The sequence below is a fragment of the Helianthus annuus genome, chromosome 8 (assembly GCF_002127325.2).
Source record: "Helianthus annuus cultivar XRQ/B chromosome 8, HanXRQr2.0-SUNRISE, whole genome shotgun sequence".
NCBI lineage: Eukaryota > Viridiplantae > Streptophyta > Magnoliopsida > Asterales > Asteraceae > Helianthus > Helianthus annuus.
In genome coordinates, this window is record NC_035440.2 from 704,382 (window position 1) to 723,864 (window position 19,483).

The 19,483-nt window shown below is 32.2% G+C and overlaps 2 protein-coding genes across 2 annotated transcripts; one reads left to right on the forward strand and one right to left on the reverse strand.

Annotated features, from left to right (window-relative positions):
• The first annotated feature begins 1,136 nt into the window (after positions 1 to 1,136).
• On the forward strand, positions 1,137 to 6,022 carry LOC110871690 (2-methylene-furan-3-one reductase). Its single transcript, XM_022120406.2, has 4 exons — positions 1,137 to 1,408; positions 3,777 to 4,100; positions 4,197 to 4,356; positions 5,485 to 6,022. The coding sequence occupies exons 1-4, from the start codon at positions 1,229 to 1,231 to the stop codon at positions 5,748 to 5,750; spliced, it is 930 nt and encodes a 309-aa protein (XP_021976098.1). The 5' UTR covers positions 1,137 to 1,228; the 3' UTR covers positions 5,751 to 6,022.
• A 1,823-nt stretch (positions 6,023 to 7,845) lies between these two features.
• On the reverse strand, positions 7,846 to 8,685 carry LOC110873921. Its single transcript, XM_022122954.1, has one exon. The coding sequence runs from the start codon at positions 8,683 to 8,685 to the stop codon at positions 7,846 to 7,848; it is 840 nt and encodes a 279-aa protein (XP_021978646.1).
• Between the last annotated feature and the right edge of the window lie 10,798 nt (positions 8,686 to 19,483).

Consider the following 19,483-nt stretch of genomic DNA (forward strand, 5'->3'; position numbering starts at 1 on the left):
TAGTATCTTTAAAAAAACCCGTGTATAGTCGAGTTGAAAAATCTACCAAATAATAAAAATAAATTATATACTTAAAAACCCTACGTTTTACACGAGTTGAATAAACATAATTTTGTATACCAAATAATAAAAAAAGTTATTTTTTTAAAAAATTAGGATAGCATTTAATATAAGATAAGTAGATAAGAGATGTATTTGTTTTAAAAATATATTAAATTAACAATTTAGATTTGAGGATAATATTTTATTAAAGTGTGGTAACATTTAATATTAATTTATTATTTATTTATTTAGATAAATATAGATTTGAGGATACGTTTAATGAATGACACGTGTACAAAAGTTGGTTTCTTTTATTATAATAGTTAGATATCTTGGGTTCAAGTTGAGAAGGGGAAGATCTTGGGTTCAAGTTCCACAGACAACAGAGAATTAAAAAAATTAGTTGTTAAAAAAAAAGTTAGATATCTTTTTAAACCAAAAAAAATATTTATTGATACGTGTTATTTTTTTTAAAGTTTATATAATTATATCGAAAAGAAGGTAACAATAACTTAATATAAAACATTATGTATTAACTTTATAAAAGATAAAAATAAAGTTATAATTAGTTATAAACTAGTAAAAAAAGAAGAAAAATACACAAAATATCAAATCTGTTACATTTTGAGTGAACTAGTAACTTTTGGATTTCACGATCAAACCTTTCTTTAAACTTTGACTGAATTACAAAACTAGTTCATCAGTACTATAGCCCAATATACGCATCATACACTAACGTTTTGCCTTTTACATTCTTAATGTTTCAAAACCGTTTTTTAACGGTAAATGTTATTCTCTTACTTTACACCAATAAATTCATAAATTCCTTCATTGCTCAGGTTTGAACCTGGGACCTCCCACTTATCTCTATCAAGTGGGCCACGTTGCCAAAAAGTCAGCTTAGTGGCTTACACAAGATATGTCAATTATGGGGATGGTACCACTACATAAAAATAAAGAGGTGATAATGGATTACGGATATTAATTGACTTTTGTAAGGGACCACTTACATAAAAATAAAGAGGTGATAATGGATTACGGATATTAATTAACGACCACTTGATATATTTGCCCACTATTATATTCTCCACATCATTGTGATATATTTGCCCACAAATCAAGGGCAAAATTTACTACAGCTACTACATTTTTTTCCCAGAAAAGAAAATTCTTTTCTTGACAAAAGATGAAGGCATGGAAGTATGATGAATATGGAAGTGTTGATGTGCTGAAACTGGCTACTGATGTGGCGGTTCCTGAGATCAAAGATGATCAGGTGTTGGTTAAGGTGGTTGCTGCTGCTCTTAACCCTGTTGATTACAAAAGGAGGCTTGGTTACTTTAAAGCTATCGATTCTCCTTTGCCGGTCGGTAACATATTTCTTTCATCAGATTTTTAATTAACTATATATGGATAGTTAATTTCTTTCTGATTACTTTATTTCAAAGCACAATTGTATTTCTAGAAGCGCATCTGGATTTTGTAGGATCTTTGAAGATCAACAGATTGGTTTTAGTGATATATGGATCGATGAACTATAATCTAAAAAACTATTTACAACATTTGAAAAGGAATATAAAACATACAGATTTTTTTGTTAAATATATATAAGTAAAAAAAATTCGGGCCCTATATCAATTTGGGCCCTGAGCGGTCGCGGCCCTGACACCCATTCGTATGCTGGTTAAATAACTACCATAACTAACTTATTAATAGACTTGGGACTTGAAATACTTGGGATACCAACATATCTATACTATATAATAAAAGAAACCACTTTGGGGACACTTGTCATTATATTAGAACATCTCTTATAGATAATTATTATTTTAATTTAATCTTTTCTAATTAATTATAAACCCTTTTACTAAATATTATTTAGTTTAATATCTTATGATAATTATTATTTAGTTTAATCTTCTTCTCATTTATAATATTAATTAGAGTAAATTATAAATTCAATAGTTTAAAACTAAATATGATCGAACAATATAACCATGTTATAATTTAAAACATAAGTAAGAAAAATACTATTTTTATAATTAAATCATGGTTGTTCTAAACAAAAAATGAAAACGAGGATAGAAAATCAATTTCTTTTTCTTTTTTTTAAACAAAAGCCATTGGGATAACTACTCTATATAAACACACACTTAAATATATGTATGTATGTATCATAGTTACCTAAATCGTTAGGGTAGCCACGATCCACATATTGGATCGTGGTGTACCTACTAACCTCATCCATTAAATGTTATTTTTGACATCTAAGTCCCTAACGTCTTCTTTTCTAACACTTATGGCCCCTAACACTAACCCTATCCATTAGTTGTTAAGGGCCAAAAGAGTTAGAAAAAAAAAAAGACGTTAGGGGCCAAAAAGGTAAAAAAAAATGATGTTAGGGGCTTAGTTTTTAAAAAAAATCTTTTCTGGGCTAAAAGGGTAAAAGTGATATAACGACGGGGGCCAAAATCGTAATTTACTCTATTATTTATTTGAATTAATTATTAATTTATATTTATCTGTTTACTTCAAATTCAAACTTATAATTTGATCTTAACTATATATTTGAACATGTTGCTTAGTTTGGTATCAAACAGGTTTTACGAAACTTAAAATAAAATTAACTAATATTATTTATCATTTATATATTTACGTAGTTTTAAATAAAGGGTTAAATTTATTGAGAATTCGTTAACAAATTTGCAACAACAGAAAAATATATTTTTATCACGAAAACCAAACTTTGTGTTAATATATTAAATATTTTTATTTTCACTATACAAAATTACATTTACTCGACCCATGTAATACATGAGTTTTTTTTAAGATATAACTTTTTATTAGAGTTAATTACATAGTTAGTCCATGTGGTTTGCACAAAGTAACATACTTAGGTACTAATAGTTTAAAATCACATTCTAGGGTATTAGCTTTTCATTTTGTAACGTTTGGAGCTATTAACGTTATTTGTAGGTTTAAAATCACATTCTATTAGTACCTAAGTATGTTATTTTGTGCAAACCACAGGGACTAACTATGTTAATACCCTGGAAGTTAATACCTCCAAACGTTACAAAATGAAAAGTTAATACCCTAGAAGGTGATTTTAAACTATTAGTACCTAAGTATGTTATTTTGGGCAAACCACAGGGACTAACTATGTAATTAACTCCTTTTTATTATTCGATGTATAAAATTAAATTTATTTAATTCGTACAATACAAGAGTTTTTTAAGGATATATATTTTTTTTATTATTTAGTACAGAAAATTACATTTATTCAAACCGTGTAATATGCATATTTTTAAAGATGTACTTTTTTATTATTTGGTATATAAAATTATATTTATTCAACCCGTATAATAAATGAGGTTTTTTAAAGATGTATTATTTTATTATTTGGTAAACAATATTACATTTATTCAACTCGTGTAATACACGTGGTTTTAAAGATATATCTTTTTTATTCGGTATATAAAATTACATTTATTCAACACGTACAACATTGTTCTTATAGATATAACTTTTTATTTTTTAATATATAAAATTATATTTATTCAACCCGTGCAATAAAGAAAGTTTTTAAAGATATATTGTTTTATTATTTGGTATATAAAATTTATTTATTCAACCCGTGTAATACACGGGATTATAACCTAGTTTAACCTATAATGAGATCTATTCATTACACTGGTGGCAACACTTGTAATTCCTTTCACCTTTTGTAACAGATTATTCCAGGATTTGACGTCGCTGGGGTAGTTGTGAAGGTTGGAAGCCAAGTAAAAGGACTGAAGGAAGGAGATGAAGTATACGGTGATATTAACGATAAGGGTCTAGATGGGCCTACACAGTTTGGAACATTGGCTGAGTACACAGCGGTTGAGGAGAGATTGTTAGCTTTGAAACCGAAGAACTTGGATTTTATACAAGCTGCTGCTCTCCCTCTTGCAATTGAGACCGCTTATGAAGGTCTTGAAAGGGCTAAATTTAGTGAAGGTAAAACAATCCTTGTTTTAAATGGTGCTGGTGGAGTTGGATCATTCATAATTCAGGTGTGTTAATCTCTTATAATCGCATATAGATATACTGATCATATAGTTAACAACCATAAGTTGGGTGGTAATCATAGCTATAAGTTGTTGATACAGCTTGCAAAACATGTGTACGGTGCTTCAAAAGTAGCAGCCACATCTAGTACAGGAAAACTCGAGTTGCTAAAGAGTCTAGGAGCCGATGTAGCAATCGACTACACCAAAGAAAACTTTGAAGATCTACCAGATAAATATGATGTTGTGTATGATGCAATTGGTAAGAATATCGCTACACATGAAAAGTTAATGGAAAAATCATTAAAGATAAGACAACTTGACCATGCATATCATCAAAATAGACATTGACTTCAAAACGTTGGCTAAGTCGTAGCCGACAGTCAATGCCTATTTTGATGATTTGTTGGCCATATTGTCTATTTTCATGGTTTTTCCCATCTTCAATGTGTTATCCTAAAGGCCTTAAAGTTAGATAAGAAGTGGGTTTATTACTTAAGGGGGTAAGGAGTGGTTAAACACTTGAGAGTGCTAAACTAAAAAATCAACCAATGAGAGTGTGTTATGTCAAAGTGGTAAACTATGCTTAAAAATGTTGGCAATGGTTTACACACTTGTTGAAGTGGTAAACTATTTAAAAAAAAAGGTGTGATTGGTTGAGATTGGAATGGGCCCCACCCCACACTACCCTCTCTCTCTCTCTCTCACATACACTCTTCCCCGCATCGACATGCAATCACCGACCGACAAACAAACCGCTTCGGCAAAGGGTTGGCGGCGGTGTTCGCCGTACGGCAATGGGGTTTGCCGAACCCTTTGCCGAGCCCACTCCGGACACCCTAATATAGCAAAAGTCTCACAATTTTACCGATAATAGCATGGTAAAATATTTTAATAATCACCGTAAAATAACAAATTACTTTAAACAATCACACAAAATCTTTTTTTAACCCAATAAAACCAACTCAATGTACCTCAAGGTTGCTATATCTGGTAGAAAAGGAAAGTAGACATTTATGATAATATTGAGTTGAAAGTATGTTACTATTTCGGGGAAATATCTTTAGATTCAAAAGACCTCACAAATCATTTTATCCATAATAAACATATTTTTACTAAAATGATATAACTTTTAGGATCATATTTGAAAAACTGCTTATTAGTTCAAATTCTGATGTTAAAAGTAATTAATTCTTAGAAAATTTTATTCAAAAAAATTACAATTATTATTGAAATAATGTATATTTTTAAACATATTTGACAAACTAATTATTTTTAGAAAAATATTTACTGAATAAAAAGTGTTGTAGGCCGATCCAACAATTTTGACGCTATAAAAAAGATATATGTGTTTTTCTTGATTGCGTACACGGATGATTCAATGTTGTAGGACAACCGGAGAAAGCATTGAAGGCGGTTAATGAAACTGGTGTTGCAGTGTCTATAACGGGGCCAATTTCACCGCCAGGATTCAGCTTTCTTCTCACATCTGACGGATCCATTTTGACAAAACTAAACCCTTACCTGGAGAGTGGAAAGATCAAAGTGATAATTGACCCTAAAAGCCCATTTCCGTTTGACAAAGTTAATGAAGCTTATGCTTACCTTGAGAGCCACCGGGCTACTGGAAAGGTAGTCATATACCCGATTCCTTGAGGTTTGAAATAAATTTCCGCGTCATGGCTTTCTTTACACACCTCTAATATATATAGTGTGGCTTGCTTTGTGAAATAGTGAGAATAAATATGGTGTGCAAAGTGCAAAGAGTGTTATTGTAATGTTACGAATTCTTAATGAATGTAGCTATTATATTTGGGCTTGAAAAAAAAAGGAAACCAGAGAAAGTGGAATGATTCTATTTGGGCTTGTTTTTAAGTCCAAAAGAAAGTGGGCTGAAATAAAAGGAAACCAAAAGAATGTGCATTCAATTTGTGCTTGTTTACAACTCCAAAAGAAAAAAAGGTAAAAGATTTTACCTTTTTGGGTTAGTGTTAGGTATGGAGGACAAAGAATGAAATAAGTGTCTGGTTGGTTAATTGAATGTGATCACCCATTACACAATGAACGTCACTCCCACTAAATAACCGATATCATTCCAACCCCCCCCCCCCCCCCAATTCCATTTCCTCTTTCACACTTCATCAATACTACCCACCACACTCACCGATGGAAAAAAATTGTTATCAGTTGATTTAGGAAAAAAATGCCGTTATTCTTTTACCTATAGATAAAAAAGGTTGTGACAATGGTGTCTTCTAGTTATACCATACCTATATATAAGAACGGGCTTTGCTTGATTTGGTGTATTTTATGACCTTTCCCTTCTTTGGAATTTTGGTGCCTGGCGTCTTGTTAGTTCAAGTAAATTAATTTATGTTGGTCGTTCAAAAAAAATATTACTTGTTCGTCTTGAACACAATTTTTCAATCAGACTAGAAGGTATGGGGGCCGGCTGATGCCCGGCTAGGCCCGGCGCCGGACCCCCACACCGCCCCCCTGGGGCTCGGCTCGTCTAACCCGGCAGCCCACAGCCGGGCTTGCTGCTCCTCTCTCCTCCTTTCTTCTCTCACATATACCTATACATACATACATATATATACACAAAGTGGTTCATCCCCCACCCCTCTAGGTCCATCCTCTCCAAGCCACTCCTACGTGGCGCCTACGTGGCGCCTACGTGTCGGCTCATCCCCTCCAAGCCCATCCTCTCCATACCATTTAGTCTCAGAGAAACCACATATTGAAAAAGTGAGAAATTAATTTTTGTCACGTGAATATTGTTTTTTGATATTTTGGCATTTTATAGATTTAAACTACTTTCAAAATTCGCAGATCTTGAAAACAGCCAAAATAGCTTTAATTTTTCCGAAATTAAAATCCGACAGAAAACAACTTTATGCTACTTTTATTCATTTTTATAATAATTATCTAATCTTACCGGCCCCATATCAACCTAAGCAACATATTTAACTAAAATCAAACTACTACCAAAAAATAAAACAACTAAACAAATTACAATCAGACTTAATCAATATTATAATTAGCTTTGATTCATTACTAGCTGAATAAAATAAAATCATTCGTAATCAAGCTGATTCATTTTGATTTAAAAAATAAAATAATAATAAAGAAACAACAGCAAACATATATCAATACTCCTACACGCTTCCTCTCGATATATAAAAAGAGAGAGAAAATGCAAAAGGATGTATGATTTTGAACTACATCTACGTAACAATAAGGTGCTGTTTGGTAGCCTCTGAATGGTCATTAAGATGCTACCTGTTAATGGAACCATTAAAAATTTTACCAATGAGAAGGTAGAAGAATGTGACATATAATGATTTACCATTCAGAGGTTACCTCTTAACCATTCAGACTTGAGGTTACCTCTTATTCCTTCAGAGGTTTTATACCATTAAGAGGTATCATCTGAATGGTCATTAAGAGGCTACCAAACAGCCCCTAACTGTTGTTTTGTAAGTAAGCATACACATACAAACTCAAAATAAATAAAAAGACAATTCACTTATTCCGTTATATACAACTTTTACAATAATAACCGAAACCTTAAATAAAACTTCGGTTCTAATCAAAACAATCTAAGACCCGAAAAAACAAATCAAACCAAATAATTCAACAAAAAAAAAACTTATCTACTTGTTCTACTTTCTTCAAAACTCTAAACGATAAAAAAAAATAATAACCATTTACAAATTACAAACAAAGGGGGTAATTTATGATAATTTAATTAATAGGGGTGGACATTCTTGGTTAAACCACCGTTTACATTGGTGAAAAACCCCATCAACTCCGGCCGGTAAGGTAAGTACGACCGCCGGCGATCTTCTTCTCTACTCTTCAAGTAGGCCTCATGCGCCGATACCGTTGACTTTTTACCCTTTGTTCCTTGCTTAACAAGCTTTGCCTTCCCTCCGGCCACGTTGACTTTAAATGTCCCGTCGTCACCTGTGGCCGGAGCCGAAGACGAAGAACCTGTTGTTGCTGTTGTCGTCGATTTCTTATCAGAATTTTTGAAAAACACGAACGCATCACGCCCGTAGCTGTTGCTCCGACCGCCTTTGTCTTTTAATCTCCATAGCTTGGAGAATCCTGTAGAGTTGCTCTTCTTACTAAGGGTAACCGATTCCTTGGACCACACGCAATAAGGTCCGGTGGTCCCGTCTTGGCTTTCGTCATTTTCTGACAACGGAACGAAAATCTTATCCACCGGAGGCTGAATCGGCAAACGATCTACTTCTTCAAGTTCATAGTCACCGTCTAATAACAAATTCTGATCAAATAATGGAAACACCGGCCGGGTTTCACCGTTTTCCAACACTTTCTCACCGTCAATCGGCGAATCAGCATCGCCTCCTACGAACATAAATGTAAAATCATCATCATCATCGTTATCGTTATCGTCGTCTTCGTTTTCTGTTATATTCTGATGAGCCTCTGGCAATAACTTTGAATTAGGAGAAGGTTCATCAGATTGCAGGTGAAGTTGGTGGTTGAATTCACGGCTAACTGTTTCAACCGGTTGATTAATATATTCATCTGAAGAAGCTAAAGTTTTATCTGTTTCCATCGGTGTGTAGATAATTTGCCGTAAAAAAGTTGATTAGAGTATGAGAGATGATGAAATGAATGGGTGTGGGCGTATATATAAAAGTGTCAAGAAGTCAAACTTGGGTTTCTTATCAGATTGCACAATTTCAGTGTGGTTACCCATACCTATGTATTTGAATTGACTTTTATAGTCAAATCTTATTATACAAGTTTCGTTTTAACCTTGGAATCTCTAGTAGGTTGGTGAATGAATGGAACAAATGCGAGGTTTGTTTGTTTAAGTTTAACCAAGTAAACGAATCTATACTATATAATAAAAGAAACCACTTTTGGGACACTTGTCATCATATTAGACCACCACTTATAGATAATTATTATTTTAATTTAATCTTTTCTAATTAATTATAAATAATTCTCCTACTAAATATTATTTAATTTAATATCTTATAGTATAGATAACCCTCCTACTAAATATTATTAGTTTAATATCTTGTGGATAATTATTATTTAGTTTAATCTCCTACTCATTTATAATAGAGTAAATTACGATTTTGACCCCTATGGTTATATCACTTTTACCCTTTTAGTCCAAAAAGAAATTTTTTAACATCTGAGCACCCAACGTCTTTTTTTCTAACCCTTTTGGCCCCTAACACTAACCTCATCCATTTACTTTTAGAGGCCAAAAGGGTTAGAAAATTATTTAGTTTAATCTCCTACTCATTTATAATAGAGTAAATTACGATTTTGACCCCTATGGTTATATCACTTTTACCCTTTTAGTCCAAAAAGAAATTTTTTAACATCTGAGCACCCAACGTCTTTTTTTCTAACCCTTTTGGCCCCTAACACTAACCTCATCCATTTACTTTTAGAGGCCAAAAGGGTTAGAGAAAAAACGTTGGGGGCTCAGATATTAAAATATTCTTTTTTGGGGCAAAATGGTAAAATTGATATAACCACATGGGCCAAAATCGTATTTACTCTTTATAATATTATTTATTTGAACTAATTATATTTGAACGTTTTGTTTAGTTTGGTATCAAATAGATTTTACGAAACTTAAAATAAAATTAACTAATATTATTTATCATTTATACATTTACGTAGTTTTAAATAAAGAGTCAAATTTATTGAGACTTCGTCAACAAATTTTGCAACAACGGAATAATCTATTTTTATCACAAAAACCAAACTTTGTATGAATATATTAACTATTTTTATTTTCACTATACAAAATTACATTTACTCGACCCATGTAATACATGAGGTTTTTTAAGATATAACTTTTTTATTATTTGATATATAAAATTAGATTTATTCAATTCGTACAATACATGGGGTTTTTTAAGGATATATATTTTTTATTATTTAGTACAGAAAATTACATTTATTCAAACCGTATAATGCGCATATTTTTAAAGATGTAATTTTGTTAATTATTTGGTATATAAAATTACATTTATTCAACCCGTGTAATAAATGAGGTTTTTTAAAGATGTATTATTTATTATTTGGTAGACAATATTACATTTATTCAACCCGTGTAATACACGTGGTTTTAAAGATATCAGGTTTTTAAAGATATATTGTTTTATTATCTATACATATAATAAAGTAAATTATATGGGGGACACATGTCGCTCTATGAGATGATCTACACAATTTTTTCCCGCCTAAATAAATAGATATAGATAATATTTGTTAATAAGATTTAAATAAAAAATATATTATTTTAATCCATAAATTTTATCTTTTTATCTTTTACCCTAAACAAATAGATATAGATAATATTTGTTAATAAGATTCAAATAAAGAATATATCTTAAAGAGTAAATTACGTTTTTGGCTCTTGTGGTTATATCACTTTTACTATATTAGCCCAAAATAAAAATTTTTAACATATCTGCCCCCATGGTCTCTATAACTAACCATTTTGGCCCCTAAGTCTAGAGATCATGAGGGCCAAAATGGTTAGTTATAGAGACCATGTGGGCCAAAATGGTTAGACTTAGAGGCCAAAATGGTTAGTTATAGAGACCATGGGGGCAGATATGCTAAAAAATCTTATTTTGGGGTAATATAGTTAAAGTGATATAACCACAGGGCCCAAAAACGTTATTTACTCTATCCTAAACAAATATATATAGATAATAATTTGTTAATAAGATTTAAATAAAAAATATATTATTTTAATCTATGAATTTTATCTTTTACTATTTTTTACCATTTATCTTTATCATGTCTTTACTTTATAATATGGATTAATAAAATTGAATTATAATAAAATAAGCATAAGTAACTCATTGCATCTAATAATGTTTTAGATTTTTAATATAAAATTATAAATGAAAATACAAGTAATAATTTTATCTTTTTATCTTTTACTGTTTTGTTTTCTATTTATATTTATCTATTTTATTATTTGGTATATAAAATTAAATTTAATCAACCCGTGCAATACACGGGTTTTTTTTAAATATATTTTTTTTATTATTTAGTATATGAAATTAAATTTATTCAAACCATGCAAGACACAGGGTTTTTAAAGATGTATTTTTTTTAAATTTTTTTGATAAATAAAATTTCATTTATTCAACCCGTACAATACACGTGATTCTTAAAGATATAACTTTTTTATTATTTAATATATAAAATTACATTTATTCAACCTGTGTAATACACAAGGCTTTTTTAAAGATATATTTTTATTATTATTTGCTATACAAAATTACATTTATTCAATCCCTGTAATACACATTGTTTTTAAAGATATAACATTTTTATTATTTGGTATATAAAATTAGATGTATTCAACATATACAATACACGAGGTTTTTTTTAATGATATAACTTTTTTAGTATTTAATATACAAAATTACATTTATTCAACCTATATAATACATAGAGTTTTTAAATATATAACTTTTTTATTATTTGGTATATAAAATTATATTTATTCAACTCGTACAATACACAAGGTTATGTAATAAAAGAAATAAAATAGGGACATTTTTCCATTGGGTTGAGATGCATGTATTGATACCAAGACTTTTCTTTTAAATAAGTAACGCACACAAAGTAGTAAAAGTGAGAAAAAAAGAATCAAAATAGTTGCATCTTTCTTTAGGGAATATTGGATTTCAATAATAAAAACTATTCGTCGTTGGCTGCCACCAGTACTAACTTAAAAAATAACCACTGACAGTCCCAACTATTAACATATTGGCCTCCAATGGACCCTGACTAACAGAACCCTAACGCCGTTAATCTCCGGTCGCTAGAAAAACGTTTTTGGCCAAAAAACTCCTTTTGGCCGAAAAACTCATTTTTTTGTCCCAAACCTGTTTGTAACCTTATTACTTATTTTAGGAACATTTTTCTACTAAAAGCCCCAATTATGAGGTCGCCGTAAATTCTTTCATCGTCGGAAAACTTCTTTTTGTCTTGAAAACTCAAGTTTTTGGCTGGAAAACTCAACATTTTCATCCCAAAACTTTTTGTAACCTTAGATCGAACCTTTAGGAACCTTTTTCTAGCTAAAAACATTTTTCTGGCGATCGGAGACTAACAACATTAGGGTTCTGTTAGTCAGGGTCCATTGGAAGCCAATATGTTAATAGTTGGGACAGCTAGTGGTGATTTTTTTGAAATTGAAACTGTTAGCGGCTAACGGCGAATAGTTGAGATTATTAAAATCCAATATTCCTTTAATTCAACTTTTCCCAAGTTTTGTTGTTGTGAATTTTGGTGACTTTGTTTTTTATTTTATAATTTTAGGAGGTTTATCCCATGAAATTCAATGTTATTGATGAAATTCAATGTTATTAATGATAACTTATGAATTTATCATGCATGTTCAATCAAAACTATCAAGGTAGATTAAAAATCCCTAATGCTTATTTATTTAATTATCACTTAATCGGTTAATCTTTAATCTTTTAATTTATCATTACCTTTTATTAATTATAATAGGATTAATTTCATATATACCCTTACAAACTTGAAAATTTTCATATATTCCCAGCAAAAAATGAAAAATATCATATATACACTTACAAAAACCAAAAATATCATATATGTCCTTACAAATAGTTAAAATATCAAAAATACCCAATTTATTAAAAACAATCTAATAAATAGTCACTTTACACTTTTTTTTTTACTTTTAAGTTTTCTTATATGTTCATATTTTTATATAACACATTTTAAGCTTAAATTTATTTTTACCCTTTTTTTTGTTTTTATTTTTCTATTTTCATATTTTTATATAACACATTTTAAGCTTAAATTTATTTTTACCCTTTTTTTGTTTTTATTTTTCTATTTTTTATACACAATAGTATTCTTCATATATATATATAATATTTAAGCTAACTAAATTAAGCTAGAAAAGAGTAAATATAATATATGAAGTTAAAGGTCATATATGAGATTTCAAAGTAATAGAACGTCTTACTCTCATATTAAATAATAATATGTTTGCTCCTCTCTCCTTTTAAATCACAATATCAAATCATTATTTTTTCCGCTTCCTCCTATTCTTAACCGATTGAATTATATATTTTACAACATGTGTAATATATGGTTTTATTCAACCTACTACACGGGTTTTTTTTTTATAAATATATTTACCTTTTTATTACTTAATATATTAAATTAAATTACATTTATTCAACCCGTGTAATGTGACAACTGGCAAATAACCGATAATTCCGTACAAACTAATCACTATTTTATTTACATAATCTCATGCATTTAGCGTAATTTAATTACGTAACTATGTCGTAAAACAGATAACACTGTTAGGACAGGAAAACAATGCTAAAACATATGTTGGTTTTCGTCGTATTGCGAAACTAATCAAACAATGTCCTAAAAGTGTTGGTAGAAAGTGTTACGCGCACTATTCACGGTCACACTATTCATGCCAGCAAAACCGTGAAAACAGAACGAAACAATGAAAAACGACACACAGATAACATAACTGAGTCCATTTACATTAGAAAAAAAAAACTAATGAGAAAACATATATAGCAAAAATCTATGACTTTCCGGTACAACGCCCAAAATACTAAAACGTCCGTTTCGCTAAAAATATGACATTTTTAACTCGTTCGAAACTATAATTAAGCATTTCTGGAACTTCGGAATGATGGTAATTGATGACATATACACTAAAACAAATAGGGAATGTCATTGTAGGGTCCAAAATTATACATATCGCTATACATATAACTAGTACGTTATTGACCCAAAAAAACTTGGAAGCGGTATTTTCGCCACAAAACAACCAAACGAAGAAACTAGTGAACTGGTTAAGCCTATTTTGGGACTCGGAATCACCTCATGCTTCGCTTGAGGTGGACTACCAACTTACGACGAAGTCTTGTCGGTACGACACAAAAGTGTCGTTAACTAGCCGACGCCTAAACGGAAAGAATTTAAGGTATCAAAATACAACTTACACTAGTCTAGCGAACTAGTTAACCATATTTTGACGTCGCAAGTACCCAAAATGGTGAATTAAAACCATAGTTCCCGGTATTATATTATACCTTCCATATACCACCCGGTATCGAACCGACGAGTGAACTAGTGGCATTTTTGCCATCCAAAATTAATACCGATTAAGATAATAAATTAGTTGGACTTATTGAAAGCTTAAACTACCACTAATACCATAATTACCCTAATTAAACCAATGGCTAAAATATCTAGCAAATTTATAAAAATCTATCTAGTTAACATTACTTAAAAAAAAAAAACTAAAAACCTCCCCCCATGGCATTTACGTTCAACAAAGGGGGCCCCACACCCACTTGATTTTTGCTTGAAGATTTGGAAGATATAGGGTATGGTTGTGATTGTAGTTGTTGTTGAAAGTCTTGCATATCCCATTATTTTAACCATATTACAAGTCTCATTCTCATCACCTTTTCACCCAACATTCAACAAGCAAAACCCCCCTTGTTCTCTTTCATTTTCGGCAGCCAACAAGCACCCCACTAAATCTACCATTTTCAACTCATAAACAAATATATTCCAAACACTTTAAGGCCATAACAAGATCATCTAAGGAACTAACAAGCATGTAGCTACAATAGGAGCTTTCTTGGAGCTTAATCTTCTTCTAATCTTCTTATTTGGCTTGTGCAAAGTTGTAAGTCTCCTAAATACTCTATTTAAGTTCATTATTATATATACATTATAGAAGTACAAGTTGATCATCAAAAAGATTAATAAAAATCACACCAAAAACCCTAACCTCAAAGCTAATAAACACTAAATATAACCATATTATGTGTTGATTTGTGTAGATTAGTGCAACTAGTTAGTGTAACCTTGTTATTTATGTTGACTATGTTAAGACTAGTTGTATGAAACATGATGTTATGATGATCTTAGTGCTTATATGTTGTAGTAATTTATAAGCATGATAATCTTGTTATGTTGAACTTAAAAATATGATTTAAACATGAATATGTTTAAATTATAAAAGATCATCATGTTCTTGAGCCATGTATATAATCTTTGGAATACTTGGAGAAATAAGGGTTTAAATGAACTTAAAACCTAATTTTAGAAGATTAGTAAACTTGTTTTTTTTAAGATGAGTTATACAAAATAATTGTCATAAAGGTTCATACTAAAAAGTCTTAATGTTTGCTACATGGAAAAGCTTATATACATAAGCTCATGAAGTGTTGAGGTTAAATAATGAAAAGTGTATATATATACAAGCTCATGAAGTGTTGAGGTTAGATAATGAAAAGTGTAAGTTTGATGAATTAAGGGTGATTTGGAAATTGATTGGTGATTTAAACGCGTTTTTATAACGTGGGAAAACGTCATAGTTTTAGGGGAAACTATGGCGAATTTTTCTAAAAATAAAATCACGGTTAAAGAGGGATTAAAGGGTGATTAACAATGTTAAACGCGATTAGTGGTCTTAAACGTCATTATGGAAACTTTGATGGGAATATTTAAAGTTTAAATATTCAAGAAGTTCTTATGAACTTAAACTTATTTTTACAAAAATAAATGGGTAAAATATAACAATGTGTAAATATAATTTTTGGTAAGAAAAATTATATATTTTCGGAAACTTGCTAAGTGTTTACAATGTGTGCTATGTATGTGTATGTATTAGATACCTATAGGGTGATCAAAATAAATACACGTACATGTTCCTACATGGTCCAAGAAATGCTAGAAAAATCAAATCGGACAATTAAATAAAATGGCCGAAATGGAAATACATAACGCTTGATGACGACAATTTGGGCGCATCGACATCATAAACAAATTACTACAATGTCGAGTCAAAAAATAACATATTTTTAGACACTAAAGCGAACGCATAACTAAGTGGTCTAAAACAAGAATCCGGAAAGTCGAAAACTATAAAAATTACCAAGTATTTTTCATGTGAAAAACGAACTTATTAAGTTACATGCTTGGTGAATTTTTGGTAAAAATTGCAAGAGTATATTTAATGGACTCACTAGGATTAGATTTGGGCTAGACCCAAATTAATAAAACTAGGGCTAGGCCCAATGACATTAAAAACTAGGGCTAGGCCCAATAACAAGAAAACTAGGGCTAGGCCCAATGACATTAAAAACTAGGGCTAGGCCCAGTAACTAGAAAACTAGGGCTAGGCCCAATAACAATGAAACGTGGGAAAAGCCCAATGACATAGGTTCGAAGCCGTTCGCATATAATTCAATACGTATAGAATACATGAATACACATAACAATCGAGCGAGTAAACTATCAACGCTCTAAAATACAAAGTTGTTCCAAAGATGACAAACGAGAACATAATAAAGAATTCAAGATGAACAACTTGTACGAGGTTCGAAAGACCTAGTGTCTAACGAGATTAGTACACATGTAGGTTATTGACACGTACGGACGCTCACTTCGATATCATAGTACACGGAACGCAAACTTGTGAGTTCATGTCCCCCTTTTCTCTTAACTGTTTTCAGATTTATAACTCTCGGGGGTGAAATACATGTTACATATGTTTCAATGGTATGATTTGGCTATGAAATGAACTATTAGATCATGTGAGCATAGGCTGAAACTGAAATGCCAATAACTCTCATAAGAAACATGGACAAAGGTTAGATCTAACGGGTACGGCCGAGCCCCACTCATGGTCCATTTATGACTACTTAGAGTGCTTTTGTGTCCCAGTCGAGGTGATTCGACAACGGTCAAGGGGATTTGACACAGTCAAGGTGATTTGACACAGTCGAGGTGATTCGACACAGTCGAGGGGATTCGACACTAATAATAGCCCACTTGGGTTGGGTACTCCCTATGTTTTCACATATATTAATGTCCTTGCAAAACATTAATTGATCTATTCATAGACGCTTTACATACTTGTTTTCAAAGGAATCTCTCAAATGTTTACAAGTTTATTGGAACTCATACAAAACGCATGAACTCGCTCAACTTTTGTTGACTTTTTAAAACTACATGTATTTCAGGAAACAAGTCTTGAGCCGGTGATACATGATTGGATGCAATGATTACCTTTCTTACGTCACACACAACACGCTTCCGCAACTAGCAGGGTGTGACAGATTGGTATCAGAGCTCCGATTGTAGTGAACCGGGGAAAAACTTTTATTAAAGTTTGGTCTACAATCACTATGGGCTCTCACATGAAAACAAATTTGATAACATTACAAAAATGATTTCAAAAGTATGACAAAATGACAAAAGGTTTTCATTGTGTCACGATAACATGAGGATCTATCACGCGAGCTCAATCATAAGTAACGGATATGGATCAATACATGGTTTGTCTATAAGGAATAGACTCGAAACATTAGGAAGTACATGTGAAACATGAGAACAAAAATAGCATGAGATTTAGTGATTGTATATATCTATACATATGTGTTGTACGGAATATTTTGCCATGAACGAAAATACCCTCGACTATGAATTCTACTATTACACTTGACTCACGCGATGAGAATGATGACCTCGCGTCTATTACGAAACTTATGGCGGACGTGGTCCCTAAGCGAGACCCTAAAGCATTGATCCCGTGGAAGATGGTTGTTCTCCCTCGGATGGTTACAAGTCTGGCTTCAGTAGTGGCGACGAGGAGGAGGTGGCAGCCTTAGACAACAACTCTACTAGTGGGACGAGGCCCCTGAGGCTCATACTAATCGTGATTGATGACACTCTCGTCCAGACATGGAAGATGAAGTACTCATCTTAAAGGTGCCCCTCCAGTTGCTATTGTCGCGGATTCTCTATATTTCTATTCCGTCTAACGTTGTGCCCTTTCACGAATAATGACTACGGGTGTTAGCATGTGGACTATCACGACGGTCCCTTTTATGCTGAAGGTATAAAGACAATAGTGTCCTCTCTCTGACTGATCGTCTGCTTGAACGAGAGAATGCAAGGGTGACCATGCAAGATAATTTATTATTACGGGGGCCCACGTAATAACAACTTGTAGTGCATGGGGAATCCTGGTGGGCTCTGTGGGTCAAGCTAGCGATCACTATCCATTCGAAATTCTTAAGTTGTTCAAGTTTCTATCTAGTAGAACGCTAACCGGAATGGTTACTATAACACTCTATGATGCAGGAAGACCACACGTATTTTTCATACTTAACATTTGATCTATAACACGAGTCGTTCGATACTAGTCATCGAGAACAAACAAAGCTTGTTAACCACTCATGGAGGATTTTCCTCAACATTCTCGAAATTCTTGAACATGGGTTGGTTCCTTGGTGTCTATGACACCTTATCTTAATTATTAGAAATGATTACATTAAACTCCGTCGTTTGACATTTGTCTTATTCCAAGGGATGATATGGCATGAGCCATGCTACAACCCCCCTCATTGTATTTTATTCGACATCTACGGAAATTAAAACAATTTTGTTGGAACTTGTGGAGCTCAAGGGATATCAATGTATTCGTTACACGGGTAGCGCGACGAAGGATACTAGGGACGATCAAGGTCCATGAAGTAGAGAATACATGTTGTATGGATGGAGACGACCGTTTTACCTCTTTTCCCACATAGGCATATGGTCAATACACGCAAGAGGTACTATGCATTTTGGGTTGCGTTTATTCATGTTACCATTGTTCAAACATACATGAACAATGCGGTCTTTAGGTTTCCATGACCAAGCACATTCTTAATTCTTAGGCGCACGATAGGCTATATCTGTCCAAATAAAATCCTAGACCCAAAGATACTATGTATCGGAAACAACGTGGCGTTAACAAGAAAATCTACGCCTAGAAGAGGGTCAGTTAATCAGCGCCCTACTATTAAAGTTGAACTAGAGGTCATATGGAACAACATGAGGTTGTCGAGTCGACACTAGTGCTGGTACTGATGGTACCGATAGTTCAAGTAGTTCAAATCCCGATGGGACGAGAATGAGTGGCAATGCCACACTTGGAGATGCAATCACACCATATTTCAATCCTAAGGCTTTTCCGGATTATAAGCCGCGAGACCTCATTGATACGGAAGGTGCGGCGAGTTCTATCCGCTAGATAAAGACAAGGAAGTCAGTTAACCTTGCTAATAAATGTACTCCTAAGTAAACGTTTTGGTAAACGAATAGCCTCCTGTTGAATGAGGCGTTAACTTGGTGGAATCTCCAAGTGCAAACTATAGGGAGTAATACAACAAAGAGGTTATTGTGGGAAGAACTCAAGAATCTTAAGCGAGAAAAGTATTGCTCGCTAGTGGAAAAATTCCAAGTTTGGGAACCGAGCTCTAGAACTCGATCATGATTAGAGCTAA

Excerpts from the sequence above, each read along its gene's own strand:
- LOC110871690 (XM_022120406.2), top strand. The coding sequence starts at position 1,229 with ATGAAGGCATGGAAGTATGATGAATATGGAAGTGTTGATGTGCTGAAA. Across the intron at positions 1,409-3,776 it reads CTATCGATTCTCCTTTGCCG|ATTATTCCAGGATTTGACGT; the intron begins GTCGGTAACATA and ends CTTTTGTAACAG. Across the intron at positions 4,101-4,196 it reads TTGGATCATTCATAATTCAG|CTTGCAAAACATGTGTACGG; the intron begins GTGTGTTAATCT and ends TTGTTGATACAG.
- LOC110873921 (XM_022122954.1), bottom strand. The coding sequence starts at position 8,685 with ATGGAAACAGATAAAACTTTAGCTTCTTCAGATGAATATATTAATCAA.